Source organism: Pseudoliparis swirei, chromosome 22 (assembly GCF_029220125.1).
Source record: "Pseudoliparis swirei isolate HS2019 ecotype Mariana Trench chromosome 22, NWPU_hadal_v1, whole genome shotgun sequence".
Lineage (NCBI taxonomy): Eukaryota > Metazoa > Chordata > Actinopteri > Perciformes > Liparidae > Pseudoliparis > Pseudoliparis swirei.
In genome coordinates, this window is record NC_079409.1 from 13,703,223 (window position 1) to 13,731,217 (window position 27,995).

The 27,995-nt window shown below is 45.2% G+C and overlaps 2 protein-coding genes across 3 annotated transcripts; both read left to right on the forward strand.

Annotated features, from left to right (window-relative positions):
* Positions 1–65: 65 nt before the first annotated feature.
* pklr (pyruvate kinase L/R) lies at positions 66–12,085 on the forward strand. 2 transcript variants are annotated; one of them, XM_056444763.1, is made up of 12 exons: positions 66–108; positions 4,679–4,843; positions 5,253–5,344; positions 5,871–6,002; positions 6,342–6,528; positions 7,097–7,370; positions 7,968–8,118; positions 8,758–8,910; positions 9,025–9,191; positions 10,459–10,525; positions 11,521–11,635; positions 11,731–12,085. In XM_056444763.1, exons 1-12 carry the CDS (start codon positions 96–98, stop codon positions 11,835–11,837), a joined length of 1,623 nt encoding a protein of 540 aa, XP_056300738.1. In that variant the 5' UTR covers positions 66–95; the 3' UTR covers positions 11,838–12,085. The 2 variants fall into 2 exon arrangements, with proteins under 2 accessions (XP_056300738.1, XP_056300737.1); XM_056444762.1 differs by lacking the exon at positions 66–108 and adding an exon at positions 2,168–2,204.
* A 2,115-nt stretch (positions 12,086–14,200) lies between these two features.
* Positions 14,201–27,760, forward strand: LOC130212900 (potassium/sodium hyperpolarization-activated cyclic nucleotide-gated channel 1-like). The gene is given in 11 exon segments (XM_056444189.1): positions 14,201–14,892; positions 19,978–20,184; positions 20,473–20,686; positions 20,941–21,102; positions 22,069–22,287; positions 23,070–23,216; positions 23,330–23,570; positions 23,669–23,833; positions 24,140–24,449; positions 24,451–26,288; positions 26,291–27,760. Coding segments are annotated over 11 exon segments (4,308 nt in total). The 3' UTR covers positions 26,404–27,760.
* Positions 27,761–27,995: the final 235 nt, after the last annotated feature.

Genomic DNA, 27,995 nt, shown 5'->3' on the forward strand with positions numbered 1-27,995 from the left:
CACTCCTGTCCGCTAGATGGCACTAAATCACACACCAACCCATTCATTGACATCTGACACGCGTGTCCCTCCTCAGCACTCTTGGTCTTGTCATCATGCATCAAACAGGTTGGTCGTTTCCTTCCTAAAGATCTGAACCTTACGGCTTTACTTGATACCGTTTAGGGACAGTGTGCAGCGCGCCTTCTTTCTGTTCCCTGATGTTTTTGTAATGTGCTTTTTCTGCTATAGATGTAAAATCTCTCCTGCTGTTTATTCTGTCTCTCTGCCACCTTTGATTGTTCACTACTCTTTTCCTACTAGGCTACAAACTTTTACCCCTTTTTTCAATTGTTTGCTGACGAGCTCCTTAAAAAGAATAATAACGTTCTCCTAAAACAATAACTTCAGTGCTGGATGTTGGTGAATGCTTTAATACTAATGCTTCCTCTCCCTGTATTTTATATTATATTGTTGTAAGCGACGGAAATATAAAGTTGCATGTCATATTATTACACTTCAGTCATTTTATGTAAAACCGACCTTTATTCAAGTGTAGTAAATATTTTCAGAGCTATTATATCATATAAGAGTGTGTCGCACTGAGGAGAGGGCTGCGGGGTCTGTCTTTCAACACAGGAACAAAGGTCTGTTTGTCCTTTGTTAACGATTTACACCTTCTGTCATCCTGGGTTCACGGGTGGCTGCAACCCTAGAAACTCTGAATGAACTGTTTCTCAGAGGAAGACACATCATCGCTCATCTGCCAAAGTCTAATACCTATATAACATCAGCTCTTATCAGTCTACAGTTCAATAAGACAGACATTTCTATGAATTAAGCAACATGCTGCAGAGGTTGAATGCAAAATGTCAAGAACAATAGATTAGTTATGATAAAGACTGTTTCAAAGGTTCAAACAGTTCTGAGATCAATAACCTCCAACGAAATCTGCAAATAACTTGAAATGATACTAACGTAGAAATGTACCACTTTCATGAGTCCCTATCACAAACTGATTCATAAAGGTTTATAATTAATGATGAATAAATACTCTCCTAATATCTCATAGAGCAGATAGAATCTATTAGTACAACATTATTTTGGGTTGCAGGTTGCAGATATTTTTTGTTATTATAAGACTTTCTTTGTCTTTTTATCTCTGTAGTTCAATACGTGCAGAATTCCTCCACCGTCTGACCTCTGACCTCGGCTGCAGGCCATCATCTACATGTCATTTAGCTGAGGCTTTTATCCAAAGCAACTTACAATCCTGTTACAATCACACACCGTAGACACAGCTACAGGGAGCAATTCAGGGTTAAGTGTCTTGCTCAAGGACACATCGACTAGGGCGGGGAGTGAACCTCCAACCCCCTTACCCACTGACCCATAGTCACCCCATCAAGGGCTTATTAACATTTACACCTATAGATTATTCACTTATTTTAGCTTTAGGCCTAATATAAAGTAAGAAACTCTCTCTCTCTTTCTCTTTCTCTCTCTCTCTCTCTCTTTCCATTATTGATTAAGTTTAGTTGTTTATTTACTTTTTAAATGATAATGAATAACTGTCCATCGCTTTTCTCCAAAATGATTTGTTCAAATGTCTTGATTGGTCCAAAGTCGAAAGAAAGAAAGAAAGAAGAGAATATTTGTCATTTTACATTGATGAATGACTTTTGATATAAATATTTGTTAGTATAATTTTTCTGACCAACCACTCGTTTCCACAGTGGAAGGTGCAGCGAAGACATTCTTTTCCTGGTGTTCAAAGTGTGTCACGCTCAGGGTTAGACCTACATAGTCTGCAGCGATGCAGCAAATAGACATGTATCACTTTAGTGCACCCTGACAAATTAGTGCCACCACATAAAGGTTTTTTCTTTCCTATTTTTAGCATCATCTTGGCCCAGCCAGGCTACTAATGCATTAAAAAAATCATTCGCCTGCTGAAAACAATGGCCCGACTCCAAAAGGTGCGAGTGGGAGGAAAGGCGAGGGAGCAGCACAGGGGTCAGAGTGTGAAAATGAAGGAAAGACCCTGGACCGGACTTATTCAGGTGTCACAAGAGAATGACAAGGGCACGACCTGAGCACAGACATACAGGCAGAGGAGGAAACACAGACAAATTAGAGAACGAAAAACTAAAATAAACCAATAGAGGAGGAACTGTGCAGTGTTTTTGGATCTTATAGGGAAATGGATGGTTTTATGAAATTGGGTAAGTGGACCAAAGGACTGATTTACCTGGATTAACTGTTTGAATGAACTGGAAGAGCAAAGGAGCTTTGTGTGCCGTTAATTAGTTGTATCTTATCTAGTGGCTGATCATTTATCATTGTCGTTACCCGCGGCGATGCGTTATCAAATAGTTTCGTCATTGTACCAGTTGTCACTTCTATGTCAGATCACGTGTCACTCACTGAGGCTTTTGAACTTTTGAGCAGAGTCCTTTAGCTGGACAAACATCTGCCCTCTTTGGTGGATTTCATTGATCGATAGCACACTGAACTGCGTTCATGCAGAAATGTGACCTGCTGCAAACAGCCCCCCCCCCACACACACACACACACACACACACACTTGGTTCACCTCTCTTATCAGCCTTAAATGCTGTGCCTCGACCGATATTTTGCAACCGTCTGTGACCTGCGTTATTTATAGTCAACCATCCAATAACAGGTGCCTGCATTTGTGTGTGTGTGTGTGTGTGTTTCCATGTTCTGGGAGGTGTCAGAGGAGGATTTCTCAGTGGGACACGTAATGATGTGTGCAGTGGTGCGGCAGAACTGGGTCACAGGAAAGTGGAGAGAGATAAAATGACACAAAGAGAAAGAGACAGAAAACACCGACAGCTACCGAACCCTCAGGATGGGGCGCTGTGCAGCTTCATATCTGTAGAAGTCACCCTTTCCATCCGGGAGCTGCAGACATCCAGCGTTGTCCCGTGTTTCTGCACGCTCATTCTCCACAGAGGGCTTTAGGTCGGAGCACTCAATGAAAACCTATTATATTGGTCAACAAGGTCTTACAGTGATGGGCAGTGCAAAAAAGAAAAGAAGACAACCTTAAATAATAGAGCTTTCCATAATGGATGTAAATAAATCTTCCTGTCTTCACCTCAGCCTTCAGTCTCCTCCTCTCTCCTTTGCTCCTGTTGTGCTGTAACAGCGATATTCTCGGCCTCAGGCTCTCCTCTTCTCGTCCTCCTGGCTACATGGTCTCTACTCTCTCCTCTCCTGTGGTGGCAGAAATTGCAGCCTTCACTGATTGTTTTAAAATGGATGCCATTGTACTGGCTGAAAGCCTCAATCAGGCACAGCGCTTTGCATGAAAGACACCGGCTCCATTCGCTGCTTTGTGCTCTCAGGCAGCCGCGATGGCGGGTTGAAAGGCTTCAACCGGAGTACGTCTAAGATTTAATGAGGTGAAAGGTCATACAATATATATTATGTTTTGAGCTTATATTTGCTTTTTTGGAGAGATGCAGTTTGGAGGTGACATATTAGTTGCCAATTTAATGTTTTGGTTCACTCAAATTGGAGCATTTTACAGCTTCATATACCCTTAGTTGAGTTACAACTTGTTAAGTGCAAAACAAATCATACAGGATTAAAAAAGCACAACTTAAAATCTGGTATCATACAATAACTTTTTTCATAATAATTGTGTTTTTCACACACTCGTTTTTTCATTTGACATTTCCTCATGGAGAATGTGTTCGCCCTGTGGTTCTACATGAAGAACAAGTCGACTGCACACTGCCACTGGACAACAGCATCGCAGACACATTCGCATCTTTCCAGTTTGAAAAGCAAAACATGTCCGTGTGTCTTCACCCCCTGTCTGTCCCTCCTCGGACACATGGCTCACCCCTCAGGCTCCTTCGTTGCCTCCGTCCACTAGAGGCGCTCTGACTGCCTCTGCCCTGCCAATCAGCACACCTGTTCCCACTTTCCTAATCAGCCCTCTTCCTCTCACCCTCTGACAGCTTGTTATAAATGTAGTGGCTCTAAAGTTTCTGTTCCTGACTCACATTGACGAATGACTCCAACCCTTTTTGGATTTGATTCCTGTTCAAACTGCATTCCTGGTTATGTAAGCTCTTATATTCTTTATCGGATCAATAAAGCCCTGAAATGTATCAGTAGTCTGCATTTGGGTGCGTTCCTTGCCTCCCCACTCATCCCACCAGGGACATCTCTAGTGGAGGGGGAGGTGAACTCTTATTAACCTGCATGTGGTCCTCCTGTAGTCTCAAGTAGGCGACGGCCTTCTTTATATTAATAGTTTGCTGGTGTTTCTTTTAATGTGCATGTGCTTTTAAATGTAAACTCGCAATCCTTTTATTTCCCCTCCACTGCATTAATATCAGCCTTCCTTTCTGTTATCCAATGTGCTGCTGCTCAAAGAACTGCAGTGTTTTGTTTTCATACAACCGACTCGTATGAGAGCTGAATGTCAGCGTGTAAATCTCTGTTGCTGATGTCAGGTCCGTGTCTGTGGTGTGCTTTTGTTCACACTGTTTCCTCTGCTGTGAGTATACCTTCCAAATATGAAGATACAAGCTGTTACTACAAGTGTTCTTCCTTATTCCATAAGTGCAGACTTGACTGTTTGAGGTGTCTACGTCCTGTGTTGGCTGGAGCTTCCATGACTCACTTCAACCTGCTGTCAAAATGTCTGTTGCTCCAGCTCACAGCAGGCGCTACTCCGAGGCGATGGCACAGCCGGACTCTTTCATCCAACGCCAGCAGCTGGATGCCGGCACGGCTGACACTTTTCTGGAGCATCTCTGCCTGCTGAACATTGAGCAAGAGCCAATCACAGCGCGCAACACCAGCATAATCTGCACCATCGGTGAGTGTGACAACCGCAGACTGTGAGTCTCGGTTTTAAGTTTGTTTTCTGCCAGCTGTTGTATGTCATCGCCTGCAGCTCCTGGGTGCTGGGTGGCCGTCGGTGTGTTTGAATCCTGGCTGTGGAGCATGCTCCGCTTCTTTTCTGTTCAGAAAAATCGAGAAAATAACCATGAAATGCAAATTGCTTTCAAATCCACACTCCAGATATTACCCAGGATGTTTTCAATCTATTTTAATTAATTTTCTGGACAACAAAATGTCAGGGAACCCATCGCATCATTGCAGAACACATTGACGCATCGAGTGGCTCATTTTGTCTTCTCAACAGTGCAAAACAATTGACAAACTGTCACATTTGAGAAGCTAGAATCAGGGATTTTAATGTAAAATGTCCCCCTTTCTTTCAGGTCCGGCATCGCGATCAATCCCCAAACTCCAAGAAATGGTCAAGGCAGGAATGAATATTGCTCGTCTAAATTTCTCTCACGGCTCGCATGAAGTATGTACAGCAGGGGTGCTCACACTTTTTCAGCACGCGAGCTACTTATTATGTGACCAAGTCAAGGCGATCGACGACGGGGGGGTGCTGTGGCTGTCACCTCGCGCGCGCGCAGAAGAGTTGAAGTTGTTGACGGTGTGCTGTTTGTACTCACGCGCCGACGACCGAGAAGAGACCGTGTTGGGGGTGCTTGGGACTTTTCTTTGCTCCGTTTGTCCCCGTCGTGTCGCGCGTCGCGAGCCGGCGGCCGCGTGGGGGCGGGCGGACGGAGCGGGGTTAACGACTGTTAACAGAAACAGAATGAGAAGCTGTAATGTGCCTGCTGTAATGAGCGACAGGAAAGTGACAGAGGAGGGCGGCCAAATTCTTTTATGTCATCCGATCTGCAATACTGCGATCGGCTGGCAGTCGGTCGATCGCGATCGACGTATTGAGCACCCCTGATGTACAGCATGCAATTATAGTACTTCAACATGCTTTCCTTCATCCCTGTATTGATTCAGTCTGTCTCCCTGTTTTCCGTCAGTACCACAGTGAAACTATCAAAAACATCCGAGAGGCTGTGGAGACGTTAACCTCTGACCCCTTGTATTATCGGCCGGTTGCCATCGCCTTGGATACGAAGGGCCCGGAGATACGCACAGGATTAGTGAATGGGGTAAAGCTGCTATTCTTCATCTATCAAACGGTTTAAACCTCCTCAACCAGTCGGCTGTGAGAGGGGCTGTACATATGTTCACCACTTTATAATTTCCTACAGGTTGTTGCCTTTCATATTTTTAGCAAAACAACTGGTTATGTGTAATTTTCTTTTTATTCATCTTGTTTTTATTGCTGCAGCATGCCGTCTCCTTTGTTGAACAGATAACTTGAAGCTCTTGTAAATCTCTTTTTGTAAGCATTGATTAGCTTATGATAAAATCGAGCTACTAGATAATGGATGTTGCTGTATATTTTTAAAGGGAGCGCTTCTTTCTTTGCGTGTGTCTTTGTGTAGAAAGTGGACGAGGAAGTGGCGCTGACAAAGGGCAGCCATGTCCGTGTGGTGACCGCAGAAAGTGACGAAGACAAGACTGACGGGAAGATTATCTGGGTGGACTACCCAAGCATGCCCCAAGTCCTGAAGAAGGGAGACAAGATCTACATTGACGACGGCCTCATTGAACTCAAAGTACTAGAAACTGGTAATGCACATTAAATACTAGAATTTCTCGTTTTATTTTCTTGTTTTGGATGAACATCTTATTATTTTGCAGTATAAATAGACACACAACATCTCTAAAAAAATCCAAGGGAACTTAAATATGCAGAAAAAAGACATTATACTATATTTGAATTATTTTGCGCTATGCTCTATTTTCTTGCTGTAATGGATTCATTTGTACCATTATTGCATCAAAGACGACGTCTTTTAGTCACATGATGATGTCTTTCATTCTGAAGAGATTTTGTCAAACGAGGCAACTTTTATAGATTAATAGCATGTTCATGAAAAGATGTTTTCTCTGCAGTTTTTCAACCCTGTAACAAAAATGTGCTTCCTCGTCAGGATCACATCTGAGGCTCTTCAGTCTTCTTTAATGAGTGGGTCACCGAATGGTTACAGTCATAACTTGAAAAATCTAAAATATATTTAAGGACCTTCCTCCAGTAAATGTGAACTAAAGTGAATGCTTAAATCTGCTAAATTATTCAAATTGACAAAATGATTTCATCCTCTCTGAGCTAATGTACTGACCTTGTCTTCTCCAGGTTCTGACTGGGTGGACACGGTCGTGATGGCCAGTGGGCTGCTGTGCAGTCGTAAAGGTGTTAACCTCCCCGGCTGCGACCTCATCGAGCTGCCGGCGGTCAGCCAGCGAGACGAGGCCGACCTGAGGTTCGGGGTGTCCCAGGGCGTCGACATTGTGTTCGCCAGCTTCATCCGCTCTGCTCAGGATGTGAAAGATGTGCGGAGAACTCTAGAGCCACACGGACGAGACATCAAAGTGATCAGCAAGGTGGAGAACCGGCAAGGGGTTCAGAAGTGAGTCCAGGAAAAACCTTTCATGAATTCAAAGTATCGGGTCGAATAGCCGGAGGGAGGGAGAATGTTGTGAGGCCGTGACGGGACGTCATCCACTGTCTCGTGGCCCGCCAGCTGTCGGCTCTGGCTGTTACACGCTGATAAGAGATCTGTGTGAGTTATGGCTGCCACTTAATATATCGGACACGATTTGTCACGGCTCTCGTCTCCATTACTCATCTCTCGCTTCTTCCTGCTGCTGCTGGATGCTGACGGTGTTTAACTATGGCTCTTAATTAAATGGGATTGCTTTAAGATCGGATCATTGATATTATTGCTGCACGTTTATGATGCTACATACAGGCAAGTTAAGTCTCCTGTGGGTGTGTTCTTTTTTTTATTGTACTTCAATCTTTATTTTTTTTTCTTGTTTTCATTGGTCACGCGTACATTTGGTTTCCCCGATGTGGTCTGTAGATCTCAATGCAACACTATCCTCTGTTTCAACATCCAGAAGCTGTGAGCAAGATTCTGTTTCTGTAGATCAAGATATTAGGTATTTGAATAATAATAATTCTCAATCCCGTGCTTCCTCATCCTCCCCTAATCTGTCTGCAGCTTTGACGAGATCCTAGCTGAAAGCGATGGAGTGATGGTTGCCAGGGGCGACCTGGGGATCGAGATCCCTGCAGAGAAAGTCTTCATCGCCCAGAAGATGATGATTGGACGCTGCAACTCTGCCGGCAAGCCGGTCATCTGTGCCACGCAGGTCAGGGTCGAGCACATACACACGCACACGCACAGAAAAGGGAAAATAGGCAGATTTAGACTTTCCAATCAGATTCACAGAGGGGTCCAAGCAAACTAAGATTGAGACCTAACGGGCACGTTAACCTTGCACTTCTAAATAAAGTACTCGTACACACACCCACTCACTTGTCAAGTGAATTCATTCTCAAAGACTTGCACGTTTACACCCTTTCAAGGCCCTCTCCTGTTACAGACACACACACACACACACACACACACACATCTGCAGTCATGTTGAGTCACAGGGCTTTATCTTGCTTATGCTACAGCTCCTGACTAACAGTGACGGCATTAGAGCAGGTTTCAAAACATGAGCCCACAGACATCCCCATCATACACACACACACACACACACACACACACACTAATCAGCTGCAGCTTCTTAACTACGACTAAAATGCGGTTTCTCGGTCAATGCTGTACCTCATTTTCCAACCGTCTGCCTTGCTTATTGACTCATAATACCGAGTATCCGGCATCTTGGATATACAAGTAGTTGTTTTAATGATGAGTTGGTTTAATTGATCAAATCCCTTCTACAGTGCCTTGTGGGGACATTTTGGTTCCTGCAAAAAGACTAATGTGTTTGTGTTTGTAGATGCTTGAGAGCATGGTGTCCCACCCAAGGCCAACCAGAGCGGAGGGCAGTGACGTCGCCAATGCCGTGCTGGATGGAGCCGACTGTGTAATGTTGTCTGGGGAGACGGCCAAGGGACTGTTTCCGGTGGAGGCAGTCGCAATGATGCACTTGGTGTGTGTGTGTGTGTGTGTGTGCGCATGATGTCCATTCTGTTACATCTGACTTGTCGTTTACCCACTTATAACACTCTCCCCCACTCCCTCCCACTCTGTCGCTGTCTCTCAGATCTGCAGGGAGGCAGAGGGGGCCATTTTCCACCAGCAACTGTTTGAGGACTTGCGTCGCCTCACTCCTCTCTCCTCTGACCCCACAGAGGTCACAGCCATCGGCGCTGTAGAGTCTTCCTTTAAATGCTGTGCTGGGGCCATCATAGTCCTCACCACCAGCGGCAGGTGTGTATTTAAAACACCAAAAAACTATTTACATGGTGACTATTGAATAGTGGCATTGGACACAAAGCTTCGAGGGCTGAGCCAGCCAATAAGAATTTTAGAAAACTTGGCTACGGCTAAGATTCATATTCCATCTGCTCCAAAGCATGCATATTTAGCTAAACCCGAGTAACCCTCGTGGTCCTCTTCTTCCACTTGAGATTCAGGCCCTTTAAAGGCTGGAGCAACGCATGCTTATCCAATCCAGTATAGCAGTTCCCTGCTTCATTATCCTCAGGTGGAGTTGTATGTTTTCTAAGTTTATTGTGTTCTTATTAGTTGTTTTGTTCCGACTGCTTGCTGTTTAAATCGACTCTCCAAAATAACACTTTCTTTATTACGCATGCCCACAGATCTAAACATACGGACTGTGTGTGCATGGAGTCATTAACATACAGGCACAGGCAACGCATTCAGAAGGTGACCAATGAAAGAAAAACACAAGAAATACAAATTCTTGATGAACAACTGCGTGCCGTTACGTCGTCTCATGCTCTGTGACGTAGACCTGAGCAAACGCTGATGACCTTGAGTTTGGATCAAGATTGCAATAAAAGGAGTCTACAGCGACGCCATCGTCTCTCTGAGGCTGTATTGAGCAGAATAAGAATACAATGAAAAAGATACCATGCTGATGTTTAACAGGCATAACGTGTACCCTCTTGAAAGTCTGAGTTTAATATATTACTCTATTTGGTCATTTATTAAAGAAAAGGACAAATTAAAATGTTGACCTGATGGTTGATCCAGCAAATTGCAAAAATAAGTCTGATCGTATATAAAGTCAATGAGAAAAGGGCCGTACTCCTCCCTTGTTTTATTACCTCAGTGATCATTAACTTGGGTTTACATGTTCAAGTCTTCTTCAAAACAGCATTATGTTCATTTGGTAACTTTGTTTGCTGAAAAATGTTTTGTTCAGTCCTTAGTTTCACCCTCTTGTGTCACTTCTGGTTCCAATAAAACACGGCGGTCAAAAACCAAGATGGCAAAATGAAATGAAGGATTGTGTTTAAAACAGTCCACAAACCAATCGGTGACAAACAGGGACAAGTAGGTCATCCCTTCAGCAGAGTTAAGAGACGTGACAAATGTTTGCCAAGGAGCATTCTGGCATCTGGAAAAACACGAAGAGACTTGATGTTTAATTTCCCTTTTTAATTGGTCACCTACGTGAACATGGAAGTGCTTCACATGCGTCCATATCCTTTTTCTCTCCGTCTCTCAGGGCGGCACATCTGCTGTCCAGGTATCGCCCTCGCTGTCCTATTATTGCCATCACCAGGAGCCCTCAGGTACACTCGGCCTCTAGAAAGCAGCAGCAGTGCAACAGACTTCACTATTAATGACTCGCTCCTCTCAAAACTGAAGTGTGTGTGATTCAGTCAATATTTACTCGCGCTGTCAAAATTTACAATGTGACATTTTACCGGAGTGGATTTTCGTATGAGGATTTTGTCCTGAGAGTAAAACTAGAGTAGGTGTTATGAGTACTTCAAGATTAGAAATGATCGGATGCTCTTATTAAAGTCTGTCGGAGCATTTTATTCGTTGATTGAGTCACTATATGATGACAATTCCAACAAATATCAACTTTTTTTAATAAATTAACCAACTGTAATCTGTTTGAATTTATTCTGTCCGATACAATTTTTATGCAGATTTTGGCCTCATAATGTTGCTAACAGTTTATACATTTGAATTGAATTGGCCTGCTGGTGCTCGAGGAAAGGTCATAAGATCTTTAAGGTCTTTGGAACATGAATTTGCTGGTGGTGCTCGAGGAAATGTCAGGGGTCACCATATTGATTCATTTAATATGCTCAACAAAGTTTTGGAATAACCTTTGGATCAAAATTTCAGTGATTTATATTCAGAGGTTTTGGATCAATTTGTCCCAAACTGTGGATGAGGACCCTCGGAGACCTGTTCAAAACCAGATGCATTTGTTACATAAAATGAAAGTTATATTTTGGCTTTCTTATTTTTGCTGCATCCTTACATATCTCCATTTCTCTAAAACAATTCTTCAAATGGAAGGATCTGAAAATCAAAATGCCTCTTTGGTTGAACTCATAACTTATGTCCATACAACCTGTGACGAGGGGTCATAATAAAGATTATACTTATTTTATCTCACAAAGTTTGGGAACCACTGATGGGGTCAGGGGGTCATTGTGGCCATCTTAAATAAAAGAAAATATATATAGAGCAATGTATTCATACCAAACATGTTGTATGAATTTGACATGAAGTATTCCCGTAATGTAACCTATGGATTGTCCCTCAGGTGGCTCGTCAGTCTCAGCTGCTGAGAGGAGTGTTTCCTGTCCTCTTCCACCCTCTGCCTCCTCCCGTCTGGGCCGATGATGTAGACAATAGGGTCAATTTTGGCATGGACATTGGTCAGTGTGTGTGTTGCTAGTCTGATTGTCTCAGCCTGCTCATGTCTATGCTGTCTCACACACTCTTCTCCCTTTCTTTCCTTCCGCCTCCTCAGGGATGGCAAGAGGATTCTTCAAGTCGGGCGACATGGTGATCGTGGTGACGGGCTGGATCCCGGGCTCCGGTCACACCAACATTATGAGGGCTGTCACTGTCGCGTAACAACCCCACCTTGCTCGAATCTAAATCTGACACGCGGACGTATAAATGTGAAAACCTGAGAACCAACCCTTTATGTAATGATAACCACCGTCATTTTAACAAATGCATTTTGGCATAATCATTGTTATTTAAACTCTGATTAAGGGAAACGCTTCCCCCTGAAACTGGTCTCATGAATATTGCATCTGTGTATTAATCGTGTCTTGAAAGCGATCACTCCCTCCAAATAAAACTTTAATTAAGTTGGACTCTGTTCTTCTTAATGTAACTTCACCAATTGAGCTGATTTTGTCATCTTTTATTTGTGGGAGTAAAATTCAATTGAAAATAGTCATTGTCTGTTGAAGCATCAGTATCGGTGACTTTTATAGAATTTGAAGATGAGGCTTTCGTTCCTGACCGTCTGAGTTTATCTCTGACGTGGTGCCGGGAGATGAGATGATGGTTTTGAACTTCCCTTTGTCCACTGAGATGACCCAGATGCCAACACCTGCAAAAACCGTTCTTTCATATTTGCTCCTTCATGGGCTTTATGTCTGATCCTAACATCCTCGCCTTTCTTGTCCTCCTTTAGTATTTATTGTAAACTTGATTTATCCTAGATTACCCATTTTCTCTTTGTCTATCACATCCACATATCTGGGGGCGGTATGATAAATACACATTTACAAAGTAACACGTTAAACTGTCAGGTGAAGACCTTTATAGCCGTGCAGCTTTCTGTCATTTACATCTCAACGGTATTTGGAGACCTAATTGTGTATTTGGCTATAGCATTTAGTCTGTTTAAATGAACTATCAGCTCTGATGGGGAGGAAGATCATATGACCTCAGAAGTGTGTATTTGTTTTAAAAGCATTGAGTTGTATCACGTTAGATTGAACGACCGTTTTTCATTCACCAATTGTCTTTTAATTATTTTTGTCCCTCTAATTTCTCAGTTTAAAAAAAGCTTGTAATTCGTCAGAGGTTTAAATAAAGTTTCATCATCATGTTCCATCACGCACGCTCTGTGTTGTATAGAGAGCGGATGACGCGCGACCTGCACCTGCGAGGGATGCGTGCGTCTTGCGCCGGCCGGGCATGAGGCCTTGGGGGACGGATGATGGTGATGCGGATGCCATGGCAACAGACCGATCAGACCCAGACCTTTATATGGACATTTATTTATTTAATATGTCATTTGCGTGCAATGCGCGCCTCTGTGGACGTGCCAGCTCGACCTCTTGAGCCGAGTCGGAGAGATTAGTGAATTTCTTCTCTAAAAGTCCGCGGACACTGAGCAGCCGGCTCCTTAAACGCTCAACAAGTGGTTTTATTTTTTTTATTGGTGGCTTTTCAGTTCAACTGAGCGCATCGGTTTACCGGAGAGGCGCGTATACTCTCATGAAGGCGGCAAGGACAGCGCCGTGTCCCTGGAACAATGCCAGTGAAAGTCGGCAGAAGTGGGAATAGATGGCTGAGGCAACAGAAGACTCTGAACACCTGACCAGGTTCACGCTGTCATCACTTTCACTAGATCCCCTTGTTGCGGTGGCGCGGGTCTGGCTGGCTGAGCGCTTATTTCACGGCGTGCCTTCCATCTCGAGGAGTGTTTTTCCGCTCGGATGCTGAACATGAGAGCGTGCCGCCGCTTCCGTGAAATCATGGGCTAGATGTGGGGCTCGTGCACTTGTTTGTGCCGTATTGTGTGTCTGTCATGCGCGTCCCTTCTGTCCTTTAACAACCCATCGCTCCTGCCAGAGGATCAACTGTCTTTGTCATTCATCCGTGGGTGAATGTTCCCCACACTTCCACCTCACCGCTTATTTATTACATTATGATATTGGTAGACAATTGCCAAATTGGCTGAGCAGCCTGGGCGTATTGGATATACAGATAGGACACCGACGGCCAATGAGCGGCGAGCTCCGCTCTCTACAAAAGACCGGGAAGCGGGTCCCAAAATGACCGGCGTCGGGGCGTCGAGAGCGGCTGTGGAGCGGAGAGGAAGGGCCTCGGGTGGAGAGAAGCGTTTCAAGGACTGAAAAGGAGGAAAGATACAGAAACATCTGTAAGGACAAAAGAGGCACTTTGAGAAAAGAGGGGAAGTGAAGCTGCTGCCGTCACTCTGACAGGGGGAAGGATGTCATGTCTGCATGGGGCTGTTTCCAAGGCCACCGAGGTAAGCATGATGGCCACAGGAGCTGAGAGAGGGCGGAGGGGTGAGCTGCCGGCTCCAGGACTGGAGACACAGAGATCACTTTTCTTTAGCCTCTTCAGTTTAACATTCAGACTGACATTGACATTGTGTAGCCTTTACAATTAGGTTAAGAAAACCAATTAGAAAACCCGGAGCTCATCGCCCTCATCCCTGAGTTGGGATGGATGGGGTGGCGGGAGGTGTGGGTACCCCCAGTAGCACCGGGGGCTCTGGGGATGACAGCCTCCCCAGACGTAACCGAGGGGACTCACAGCGGCGCAGTAAGGACAGCCTGCCCTCACCGGGTTACAGGCTGTCCCAGGCCTCGCTGGAAGGGGAGAGGGGCTCCTTCGGGGCGGACAGCACTTCTTTAGGTGGACGTGGCCGCCGCCCCTCCATCATGAGCTCCTCCACCAGGGACGGCCTTCCCTTCCGGACAGCGGGCACCCCAACCACCCCGGTGCCCCTGCCGCCACCGCCCTCCTCCTCTGCCGCGGCCTATCCTCCCCCGCGCTCGGTGGGCTTTGCCACCCGCGCCGCCCTGACCTCCACCTCCTCCACCGGTACTGGAGTAGTGGTGGTGGCCACCGGCCCGCAGACCACCACCACCACCACATGTAACACAACTGCTGCAGGGACTCCTGAGTTGATGGGTCAGTGTGGACCGGGTGTTTTTGGCATGGGGCTGGACGGAGAGGACTACAGAACCTCCAACCAGAGCACCTTCATCCAGAGACAGTTCGGAGCCATGCTTCAGCCGGGGGTCAACAAGTTCAGCCTGCGCATGTTTGGATCCCACAAAGCTGTGGCACTGGAGCAGGAAAGACTGAAATCAGCCGGGACGTGGATCATACACCCGTACAGTGACTTCAGGTACATACACACACACCCTCCACATCGATCTGCAGTTGTTTGTAAAACAAATGCCCTTGACTCATCAAAAACACCAACCGTTAGTGTGGTTGAATGGATCAAAGCAAGCTGAAGTAATGCACACATAATCACAGAGACAAAGGGAGGAAGAAGAAAAAGAGAAACATTTTATACATGTAGCACCCTCCTCAGTTAACTGGGGGAAATGGAGTAGGCTACGGGTGGAGAAAGACACTCGCGCAGGAGAAGCAGAAGATGCATTCTGAGAATATACGGTGGTATCTAGTCAAAGCCTGTATGAAAGGTTAAAATGAAGAATGAAGAGAGGGGAGTGTGTTCGAGTCCTTTGGGGCATGATGAAGCAGGGAGAGGTGTTTATGGAAAGGGTGGTGACAAGGCCTCCGGTGGAGATGCCATGCAGCTACGTCAGGTCTCTAGTCAACGAGGACAATAGATACTCTAGAGACTGATTCTTTCCAGAAGAAATAGTTTCAGGATAAATGTGAGAAGATGTGATTCAGAAGGACAAATGTATTGAAGATGTTTGGTTGATCAGGGAGCAGCGAGAGAAGCCTTCCATGTCAATAACAGGGGATGAACCCGGCACAGCGCCCTCTGCTGGTGGCTCTTGTGCAAGGGATAATTAGCGTCAGAATACCTGAAATGGAAATGACAATTGAGGCTTTAATTTTCTAGAGTGAAACTCTCCTCATGAAGTTAAAGAGGAACCTGGTGGTTAATCATGTCTCTGGTTTTCTTTTATTAATAGAGGCAACTAGGGAGGGGAATTTTAAAGTCTTATCTTCCAGCCTTAAACACACAAGGCCAAACTGCATTCACCCTCACTTGTATAATGTTGGACTATTTACAGACTGACATGCTAAACACCCAGAGGCATGCTGGTCATTGGCTGTTAGAGACTTTGTGTTAATGAAAAATATGCAGGTGGAGCGCAGAGGGAGAGACGGCGCTCATAATCTTAAAATGAGCTCTAGCAACAATTGATGACTTGATCCCCCAAGGCTCCTGGCCCACTTTTGTCTCATCAACCACACACACACACACACACACATAGTAATTTTGTCTGTCAATTTGATGATCACTCACAAGTTCTGCTTATGAGTCTGCTCACAGGAGATACAGTGACTGAGGTCAGTGAGGAACAGAGAACAGATGGATGGATGAATGCCCTCCTGCTCTTTCTGGTATTCATGCAAGATATCTAAAAATGCGAATAGTTCTAATTAACCTGTTGGAGAATTACAATTGAATTTTTATCAATTATGTATGACCTCCTAAATTATGCAAATTGAGTATGCATTATGCATAATTCAGTCATCTAACTTTTTAAGTTAAGTACCTGCAGAGACAGCTGAAGAGCAACTTTGTGAGGCCGGAGCAAGTGAGGGAAAGACAGATTACTGTAAAGCCCCTTTATTGGGTTTTTGTGCCTGTATTGACCTTCAGCACAGAGCCTGCTTGTGTTTGTGTGTGTGTGTGTGTGTGTGTGTGTGTGTGTGTTTGAACGCATGTGTCACTATTGAGTGTGCTGATAAGCTCTCACCTCATGAAGAAAAGATGTATTTCTGCTGCACATCTCAGACTCCGATGAAGACTATTCACACGTTGGAACAGCGAACGAGGTGAACTCAGACAGACGGTGTGTCTGCCACCGCAGACGTGTGGCGTTGAGACAGAGTTGGTTGCATTACACATATAGTATTAGTAACACGGATTTATTACGTAATAGCCGGTTGCTGTTGTGTGCTTGTTTGTCTGTACGTCTGGCAGGATGATGGGTGGAAACTTGTTCAGAACTGACATCTGGCCAACAGCGAGCAGGGAACCAATCAGAGGCCTCTCATGGAACACTTGGCCTCAATTACAGTATAATTAGTGTTTCGATTGACAACAGCTGAGCAGGTAGATGCAGGTCAGTTCTCCTCTAGCACCTGTTCATGTTCAAGATGGAGTACTGATGAGGCAGTGGAGAGCCTTTGATTGCATTTGCAATTCCTATCTGTGTTCACGAGTACACACAAGAGCACGTACAACCACACAACCACACACGAGGCCTGAGCCAGTGTTGCATCAGTCCCGTCTCGTCAGGTATTGAGCCGGCATGACACACCTTGACGTCCTTCTCAGTTTGGATCTGACGTCTTCTCTCGTCTGTTGGTTGTTCTCATTCGTTTGGTCTCACATCTCAATGGCAGTGAAGTCTCGTACACATGTGCTGATGAATGTGCACTCACATGCTGAGATTAGAATAAAGGAGCAGAACACAACGGTTTGCTGTGTAAAGATGTAGAAGACCAATGTCTACCGGAGCAGAGAACGATGTCTCTCTGTGTGTGTGTGGTTATCCGAGCTTCGTCTGCGTAGCCTGCCGCACATGCATTTAGTGCATGTTGGTGCATGTGAGCGTGTCCCATGGTTGGCTCACAGCCGCTGCTCTGCACCGCTCTTATATGGCGGTTACGGCTGATAATGGCGTCCAGACTGGAGGCGTGGTCGCAGAGGTGTATAGTACCCAACCTCAATTAAATAATGAGTAATCTCTGAGAAAACTATGTAAAACATATTGCATTAACCCTCCTGTTACCTTAGGGTCAATTTGACCACATTCAATGTTTAATGTCGGTGTTCTTTCGGGTCAATTTGACCCCAGGCTGTTTTTCACTGTGTCAAACATATAAGAAATATCAACTTTTTTATATATTTAAAGGGCTATTTAGGTAGTCAACAAACAAACATAAAGTACCTCACACTTAAACTTGGAAAACAATATTAATTCTAATCATTTTCTGGAGGTTTTAATTGCTGGGGTCAAATTGACCCCAAGGGTAAAATATGTCAGTAAAAATAAAGGTAACAGGAGGGTGAAACATTGAATGGGGTCAAATTGACCCTAAAGTAACAGGAGGGTTAAAGGTTAAATGGCTTCATTTAAGTTAATGCTTTTTTGTGAAATAATTGATAATGTTACCTCTTCGGGCCTCAAACAGGTATTTAAAACTCCCCCACATTGCATTTTTGGAAGCTAATAAGATTGATTTTTGTAAATGTTTGTATATGTTTTTTTGTGTACAACTGTAAAGTTATTAGAGCAGTCAAATAAATGTAGTGGAATTAAAAAGTACAATCACGTTATTGAAATATGGCCGTGTTTAATTTTCAAGTAAAATGTAATTTAAATACAGTAAGTCAAGTAAAGTACAAGTACCTCATAACTATCATATAGTGTTATAAGTGTAATTAGTTACTTTCTACCATTATAGGGCTGCCACAAATGATTGCTTTCATTAAACATTAATCTAAAACATCTAAAGTCCAAGTTGGTATATCCAAATTGCTTCTTTTGTCCGAGAAAGAGCATGTCATCAAAGAATTTACTGTTGAGAGACTTATTTTCCTAATAGACTGGAGTCGTTTCAGCTCTAAAGTACACACACAAAGTCCTCCCTTCAATTCATTAAGTACTACTATAAAGTTCTGGAATTGTAATAACATCTTATGGACATAAGCAACACGTGTCATATGTGTGAGACCTTCTGGGTACTTCTGTGTCACTGTCTGTTGTGCTGTCTGTCACTCACCTGGTCTCTCTGACTCCTCCCTCCTCGTGTGCCGCCCTCCTGTGTGATTGCAAGCCCCGCCCTCATTGTGTTTTCAATCACCCTGTGTATTTAAACCCTGTTTGTCTCATTCCCCCGTATTGGTTCGTACTGTTTAGTGTGTGTGTGTTTTTGACTTGTTTGGAGCAAAAAGATTACATTTTCTGTGGAACGTTGTTGGCGTTTGGGTCCTTCAATAGCCATCCTGACAATATGATAGGATTTACAGAAATGTTCCCTTCGTTCGTGTTTCCAAAGCGTGTCCTCGAGATCAGGGAGAATAAATCTCCAGCCTCGTCGCAACAGCAGCTATGAACCGCTGCATCCGTGTTGCTGTTCAGAATTCCTGAATTTATTTTGAGTGATTATGAAGTGACAAAGTCAGAGAGAAGTAGCGGAGATGACTCATACTTAATCTTCATCAGTCTAGCAGCAGCATCACACCGCATGAGCCGGTGTTACTAAATTAGATCTCAATAGCGATCGACCACAGACCTCGAGAGTACTTTCTCTCGAGGAGAGCGAGCGTGTGGAAAGCACGTCGTTGATAGGTTAAGGTGATGGATGAAGGGATTAGGAGGGAAAAGAAAGAAAGATGACAAGCATCATCTGCAGATGATTGGATTGCCTTTTTCTGTCATACTTAAATCACAAACAGCATTTTTATGAGAGCTATGTCATGTGATACCCTCCAGCATGAAATACAGATTTATGAAGCCTCCGAAGGTTACTGTTGATTTCCTCTCATTGGCCCCTCCGTCTGTCTCTTGAAATGTTTTCTTAAGTCTTGTAAAATTACCTTAATATGTCATCCAGGTTATCTCGACTTGGGCTTGTGTACAAGTTGAGGTCTCGAGTTAGGAAGATAAGACGCAATCCAGATGCATTATGGGATTTGATCCAGTGACGTTGCAGCTGGACCCGTACTACACTCTAGAAATCAGGATATCTCATGATGTGCTCCCTCAAAATTTACATTTCTGTATTGAATCTCTCATAATGTTATGTAGATACGATACTGAATCTCAGGGGAGTAAGATGTCTTTTTTAGTTTGAAAATCAATAAAATAAGAAAATGTATTGGCATGACTTTAGCGGTTCAATTATTGCTCGATGACTTGTCAGTCAGAAAAGAAAGTATCCCAGGTGTACGAATAACTAAGTCTTGATTTAATAAAGAAATGTCGAACAATAACAAAGTATTGGCCTTCACAATTTCCAAGATCCAAGAACATTCTCCACATATAACTGCCCACAACCCAAAGAAACTCAATTTATTTATATATAAATCAACAGAATTAAGAAAAGTAGAAAATCCTCCGATATGAAAACATTTTTTTTTTAACACAAGAAACTTGATGCAATAAAATAAAAGTTCACTAAAGAAAAGACATAACTTGGACTCACAGTCTAACCTCATAGACACAGAAACAGAAAACAAACATCAACGCTTTCTTTCTCTGTCTAGATTCTACTGGGACCTGTTGATGCTTGTGTTGATGATGGGGAACTTAATCATCCTGCCAGTGGGCATCACTTTCTTTAGAGAAGAGAACACTCCTTCCTGGATCATCTTCAACGTGGTCTCTGACACTCTCTTCATGGTCGACTTGGTGCTCAACTTCAGGACCGGCATCATCAAGGAAGACAACACTGAGATCCTGCTGGACCCCAGGTCATTAGAGGCTCCTCTGGTTGCTTTGATTATGTGGATGTGGATGGTTGAACATATTAATACGCCTGCTCTGTCTCCATTCATTTAATTGTGCTCTTCTGGCCATCTGCTGGGTTTGTGTGACATGTAAGCAGCCGGATGCAGAGCTTTGTTCACGTTCCAGTCGCACTCCTGTTAAATATTAATGAGAATCGCTTCATGCCGGCAAAAATTTTGGAATCACTTCCCCGATGCTTAATTGCCAAAATACAAATGTCACTCCTCTTCTTCCACGCTCCTCCAACTCAGAGCGATCCGACAGAACTACCTGAAAAACTGGTTCCTGGTGGACTTTGTGTCGTCCATCCCGGTGGACTACATCTTCCTGATGGTGGACAGTCTCGACACCGAGGTCTACCGGACAGCTCGGGCGCTGCGCATTTTCCGCTTCACCAAAATCCTGAGCCTGCTGCGACTGCTCCGCCTGTCTCGACTCATCCGCTACATCCATCAGTGGGAGGAGGTGAGAAACCGAGGTGGAGGATATTTGTTCAAAACTCATTTCATATGTAAGATATGACTCATCCCAAGCCTTTTCAAATATCATGCCACAGACAGAATGCAACATGTTGTTGTTGTTATACTGCGCTGGAGGAAATGCATCTTTAACACTTTTTTTAATGAATCCATATGAAAAGAAAAAGCTCATCTGTCCTTTTCACTCTTTCATTCATGCCACTTATTTCCCTCCTCATCTTTCCCTCTGCTCCTCCTCAGATCTTCCATATGACCTATGACCTTGCCAGTGCCATGGTGAGAATAGTGAACCTGATTGGTATGATGCTGCTGCTGTGCCACTGGGACGGCTGCCTCCAGTTCCTGGTCCCGATGCTGCAGGACTTCCCTCCTGATTGCTGGGTTTCCAAGAACCTGATGGTGGTGAGTCTCTCATCAGCCGCCTGTGTGTACGTGACACTATTTTTAATACGTTTCACTGATTTTATATTGTGCAGAGAACAAAAAAGAACATGCCATTTAGTTCTGGTTGAATGAAAAGGACAAAGCGCTATCTCAACTTGTTTGAACAGTGTGCACAATATTGATGTCAGATGAATGCAAATCACAGATTCAAGAAGCGGCTTGGTTTCTGGTTATCTGTGTGTGTGTGTGTGTGTGTGTGTGTGTGTGTGTGTGTGTGTCTGTGATTTGAAATTGTTCCTCCCTATCTGTGTTAATTGCTCCATGTCCAGTTGGAATAAGATTGACTATCATCATCATCATCACAAAACAAAAAAATCATTTCCAACTCAAGCCCTCGGCACCGATCAGGTGAAGGTGTGAACGCAAGTCAAAGTCCTCAGGGGCCTGCTGGAGATCGTGTCTCCATGCATGCAGGCGTACGGACGTGTACGCCCATGAATGCACGTAGAGACACAGCGGCATGGATAGCTGACTCATGTCTTAGCGGTTGCCAGGGCGACTGTTGCTAAGCAGGCTGATGCTGGGATTTTCCCCAGAGAAAGTCCCCTCATCCTTTAGACTATGAACATCTGAGTATAATTGGACTCCTCTTAAAACAGAAGGAAACACACACTCACACACACACACATGCACAGGCCGGCCTCTGTGGTCTGCAAACGTGTATTTAATAATGCAACTTAACTGCCTTTTTATTGTCTGTGTGGTTTTAAATGTTCTGCAGACGCTCTGTTTGGAAGCAAAGTGGCGTTTGACAGTTAAATTGCTCTGCTGCTGCGTGTTATGATCTCTGCTGTATTTTCTGAAGTGTCTGAGAGGCAAAACGCTCCAGTAACGCAGCGGAAATAAGAATAATATTGTAGCACTTTGTTAATGAACACTCCTTTTTACTCTTCCTGCCACTCTCCGTCGGCCTCCCACTCACAGAATGACACCTGGGGCGTGCAGTACTCCTATGCTCTGTTCAAAGCCATGAGCCACATGTTGTGCATTGGGTACGGCGCCCAGGCTCCAGAAGGGATGATGGACGTGTGGCTCACCATGCTCAGTATGATCGTCGGCGCCACCTGCTACGCCATGTTCATCGGCCACGCCACGGCGCTCATCCAGTCGCTGGACTCCTCCAGGCGACAATACCAGGAAAAGGTGAAACATGACTGCGAAGCTTTATTTTAAGTCTAGCCGTCAAACCTAATTCAATTTATTTCTGTTGACAATAATAGATATATATACTTTATTTTATTTTTGTGTTCATTAAATAATCAAATTTCAGTAAAAGATTGCCATCAAAACGCCATCTTCAAAGTTCAATCAAAAACCTAAATACCTACATTTACAATGATGTAAAACAGCGGATCTTTATATTTTCAAAGCTGGAACCATTACATTCTTGCAGATGATTAAATTATTAAAATGTTGTTGAATAGTTTTCTGTCAAAAGGCAACTCTTGTGGGGATCAGGACTTTCCAAAGTTGAATGGATTATCATATTTATCATATTTAAATGTTTAAAAAAACATTGTCATTTAAACTTCCCACAACTTATAGGCATTGTCCAAAATCACTCCATTTTCCATACGACACATTCACAGATATTCTGAGTGTAAAATATATACTGTATGCAATGATGTTGTACATGTAATAGAAGAAAAAGTAGTATTTCCTCGAAAACCTAAATCAATTGCATCCAATTGTATAGATGCAAAAAAGGAATATTGTAAATCTAAAATCTTAATGTGCTGTTCTATTGCGTAAACTATTGAGTGTCTATTATGTGGACGAGTGAAGTTTAATTAAAGCGGACACATGCCAGAAAGGTTGAGAGTTGAGACCCAGTGGACTAATCCGTGTTCCTATGTGCTCTTTTCTTTTTAAGTGCATGTGTTTCCATTCCCCTGACCTGTGCATGTGTGTGTGTGTTATTGCAGTACAAGCAGGTGGAGCAGTACATGTCGTTCCATAAGCTTCCTGCAGACGTTCGGCAAAAGATCCACGAGTACTATGAGCACCGCTTCCAGGGGAAAATGTTCGACGAGGAGAACATCCTGGGGGAGCTCAGCGAGCCGCTCAAAGAGGTAATGAATTCACAAACACTCGCTGGTCTGCACCTAGAGACAACACATGCTCTGGCCTTTGAGACAATCTCGACCTTCACTTCTCTGTTTCTCTCTTCATCCTCTTCCTCTAGGAGATAGTCAGCTTCAACTGCCGCAGCCTGGTGGCTAACATGCCGCTGTTCGCCAGCGCTGATCCCAACTTTGTGACCGCCGTGCTGACCAAGCTGCGATTCGAAGTGTTTCAGCCTTCAGACTTCATCATCCGCGAGGGCACCATCGGCCGGAAGATGTACTTCATCCAGCACGGGCGAGTCGGGGTGCTGACCCGTGGCAACAAGGCAACCAAGCTGAGCGACGGCTCATACTTTGGAGGTGAGAATAATGTGCAGCTCAAGTTCTGTAGGAAGGTATAAAGGAAGAATATATGGAAGTTTATACTGTAGGTTAATTTATCCTGTACCTTTTTTCAGAGATTTGTTTGTTGACTCGTGGACGGAGGACAGCCAGCGTCCGGGCAGAAACATACTGTCGCCTGTACTCGCTCAGCGTGGACAGCTTTAACGAGGTGCTGGAGGAACATCCCATGATGAGGCGTGCCTTTGAAACTGTAGCTGTGGACCGATTGGACCGAATCGGTAAAGTGTGGCTCAGGCATTACTTTTCCGTCCTGACTTGCTATCTTCCATTCAGCTCTAGAATTCGATAACGGCCTTGCCCATTATTTGCATCATCCATCCAGTACTGCTACATTTCTCAGGCGCCTTGTCCTCAGCTTAACGGTCTTTAACGCTGAAATACTAAAGGTTGAGCAATGTTCTCGGTGAAGAAAATATTTACTATGTGTCCAGTAAACAACTATAAAAAAGTCAAACATGTCACTCTTTCCTATCTTTGTGTTCTGGAACTTAATTCACACTTGATATGAATGTTCTCCTCGACAGGCCGGAAGAACTCCATGCTCCTGCGGAAGTCATCGCAGGGCGGTTCTCTGGGGGCCAGTATGGGTCGCGGTGGGGGCCGCGGTCCGGGGGGTCCGGGAGCCGGCACTCTGGGCTCCTGTGACAGCATGCTGGTGCAGCAGATTGTCAAACACGACAGCATGTTGGCCATGCAGGATGCCATCGCAGGAAGGGGCGGAGTCATCGGAGGAAGTGGCACGGTGTCTCCTCGGCCACGCCCGCTCATCTGGGGTCCGCTGGTCCACGCCCCTCTGCAGCAGCAGCATGCACTGGGAGGGGCTTTCTTCCTGCCCTCCTCTCATTTCTCCCTCTCCTTCCTCTTCTTTCCCTCTGTCTCCCCCTCGTCCTCCCACGTTACAGCCCCTCCGCCCCTCAGTGAGCTCTCTCATCGGGATGATGACGATGGGAGGGATGGGTGGTTTGTCGCCGAGAGGATTTCCTGCCTCTCCCTCCTCCACGGGCCCTCTCGGCGGGTTGACATCGCCCCCTATTGTAAAAAGGCCATCCACATCCGCCTCCTCTGTCCCGACGTCTGTCCAACAAGAAAGGACTCTTCATTACAGCCTCCGCCTCCAGGCTGATCATCCCTCAACGATTGCTGTATCGCCAGGTGGAGGGCCACAAACTCCACCCCTCCACAAGGTACCCGCAGCCAACCCCGCTGCTGATTATGGTGCCCCGTCAGACACGTTGGTGTCGGGCCAGCAGGGAGCTAAACAAGCCCTGTTCCGTCATGGAGGGAACAGCTCCCAGTGTCTCACCCAGGAGGCCAGGCTGCTGTCGGCCTCGCAGCCCACGCTGCCTCACCGCTCCTGGGCTGGAGTGCAGCCTCACCCGCCTCTCCACAGGAAGGCCTCTGGTGGTAATTTGCTGGCGACTCCTTTCCTGGCGGGGCAGTTGGCCAGGGGACGCAGTGCAGGTATGCTGACTTGTAACACTCAACACACAAATATACCGTTTAATGCACAAGCACCGGCCGCCGCTCCTCTTCAGGCAGTCCTGGCACACAATCTGCCCCCGCAAGCTGCCCCTCACGCGGTGCCCACGCCCACAGCTGCATACATGCCTTCTGCAGCTTCTTTGCCATCCTCCTCCCCTCCTAAGCAGGCCCCGCTCTCCTCTTCCACCTCTTCACCTTCACCCACTCTCTCGTCTCCTTCACCTCTACACCCACAGACACCTCGTCCGAAACCAATCCCAATGACCCCGTTTCCACCTCCCTGCTCCGCCCCACCTTCAGCAGGAACACATCCGCTGTCGCTCTCGTCAACTTCTCGTCCCAAGCCGACTCCTACACCCTCTCCCTGCTCCTCCTCCCCCTCCTCCCCATCGCCTTCATCTTCTGTTTCTACCCCTGTTTTAATAGCTCAAACGCCCAAGACATCTTTTACATCCTGTTCTCCTCCTTCCTCCTTGATCACCTCTATCCCTCCGCGTCCCCAGAGCCCCCGAGCCAAGGCATCCAACACACCTCCTTCTGCTTCTCCGTTGTCCGGCCCTAGTCCCGCCCCAACCCCAATCCCTTCTCCGATACAGACTCCAACTCAGACAACACGCGCTCGTATTTTGCCCCACGCCCAAACTCCACCACAAACCCTGACACCTGTTACTCCTACCCAGACCCGAACCCTTACACCTTCTCCCATCCCTGTTACACCTGTTCCGTCCTCAACTAAATCCAAGAGTCCAACCCCTTTACTCCAGCCCTCTGTCCCTAGTTCAAACAGAGGCCCCACCACGAGCCCGATCCCGAAACAGACCCCCACCCAAACTGCATCTCCTTCCCCTTTACCAGCTAACACTAGATCTCCCCATAAAATAAGGTTCTCAGTGCATCCTGTCCTTTCTCCGATCCCCCCATCAGGCTCTATTTTCACCACCAAACCAACCCCTGCTGCAACCTCACCCTCAACAACCTCATGCCCAAACCCGAGCTCCACTAAGCCCTCATCTCTTACTACCACCACCTCCTCCTCCTCCTCCACCATCTCCTCTAGTTTACAATCTGCTTCTGCACACCCCAAGAAACAAAAGCCAACCACCATAGCTGCTCCTACCTTCTCCTCAAAATCCAGTACACCCTCTACCCCGGCCCCGACCTCTCAGGCATCAACCACTACATCCACTCAGTCAGACATGCAGCCACCAACAGCACCTCCCCTAAAGGTGGGGAAAAAGACCCTCAGCTATCACTCGCCAGAAAAGACTCCGAGGGACTAAGACACAAACTGTCCTTTAACATGTAAGATATTCTCACCGGATGTTGTGACAGCTGCAGAGCCCCGGATACACCGAGTTGAGTCAGCCACCAGATATCTAATGATGACGTGTCGACGGATACATCTTATGGATAGGATGTGATTGTCTGAGAACATCAGGTGTCCGTGTGACTCAACCGAGCCTTCGCTCGAGGAGACTTTCTTGGTGTGTTGAGTGGTTGGTGCAGAGCCTGAAAAACATCCAAATGTATACATACATATCTGTGTTAGTGATTGTTGGAGCAAGCAGGGGAGCTGAAGTGGAAACAGTATGCACAGTCAAACGAGATGGAAGCAATAGCTGGTCAAAAATAAGTCTCCATTTTTTATACATGCAATACATGTGAACTATTTGAGACTCTCACAATGTGACAGGAAACGACATTGACCATAATAATAAATGTGAGTAATCAATGACCTTTCTGCTGTTGGTTGATGTCAGTTTCAAATGCGGGCAATAGAGCAGACACTTCCTGTTTTCCAGCTCCAACTCCCTCCTGCCTCCCATTCTGCACAAAAGTGTAATATTTTCTCATCGGATTAATATCAATGATAAGAATATGAAATCCCTGTAAAGTTGATGCTCGTATGAATTTGAAATAATTAGGAGCAGTTCACTGGTAGTGTTGTTGTCCGAGGTGTGTTGTGTTTAGTTTTTTGAACAAGACAAAACTTTTAAACTATGTGTTCACACTGACAACTTCTGTAAATTGTGTGTGTGTGTGTGAGAGAAAGACACTACTGCTGTGCTGTGCACCGTGGCTCAGCCGGCTCCCTGAACTCTAAATACGTGCCTCTCTGTGGGTCTGTTGTACGCTTCCTCACTCCTCAGCCTCTCTGTCTTTCATCTCTTCTCTGTCTCGCCGCCTTTCATCTGATTTCACAGCCCCGTCGCTCACGTCTTCTTCGGCGCTCACAGACTCACTCCCTTTCTCTCGGTTTGCCCGACACTTTGCTCTGGCGGCCGTCGGCCTCATGTTCAAATGGCTCTTCCTTCTGTCGCCCTACAACATTGTTTCAGCACCATTTCCAGTGATGTTTGATGTTTTGTGTGCGTAGCAACAAGACACTTCTGTCTTAACCCCTGATACCATGTTGCCTAGACTATCAATTAAGGGACCAAATGTTACATTTTTTATTTATTACAGCTTTAGCTTTTGAACGGAAAAAAATAGCTAATAATGCTGTCACCATGATGATCTTGAGCGTGGAGATGATGATTATTATGATTATGATGATATTCTTGACAACCATGATAGTAATGGTGAAGGTATAAATCTGGATGTAACAATAAAGCTGATTTAGATATCATCTTGTTGAGTGTGTAGAGGCATGAGCTCCTTTATGTGTGTGTCTGTTCTGTGAGGATGTATAATATAAATGTATATATACATTTGTATAGCCATATATATGCTGCTGCATCAACCACAGGCTGACAACATATGAAATATAGATTTGTATTTCAACTCAAACTTGAATGTTAAGAACTTGTACCTTTTGGACTTTTGCAGAGCAAAAATGTTGAGACTATATTTTTGGTCTTTTCATTCCAGATGCCTTCACTATCATAACAATTTATT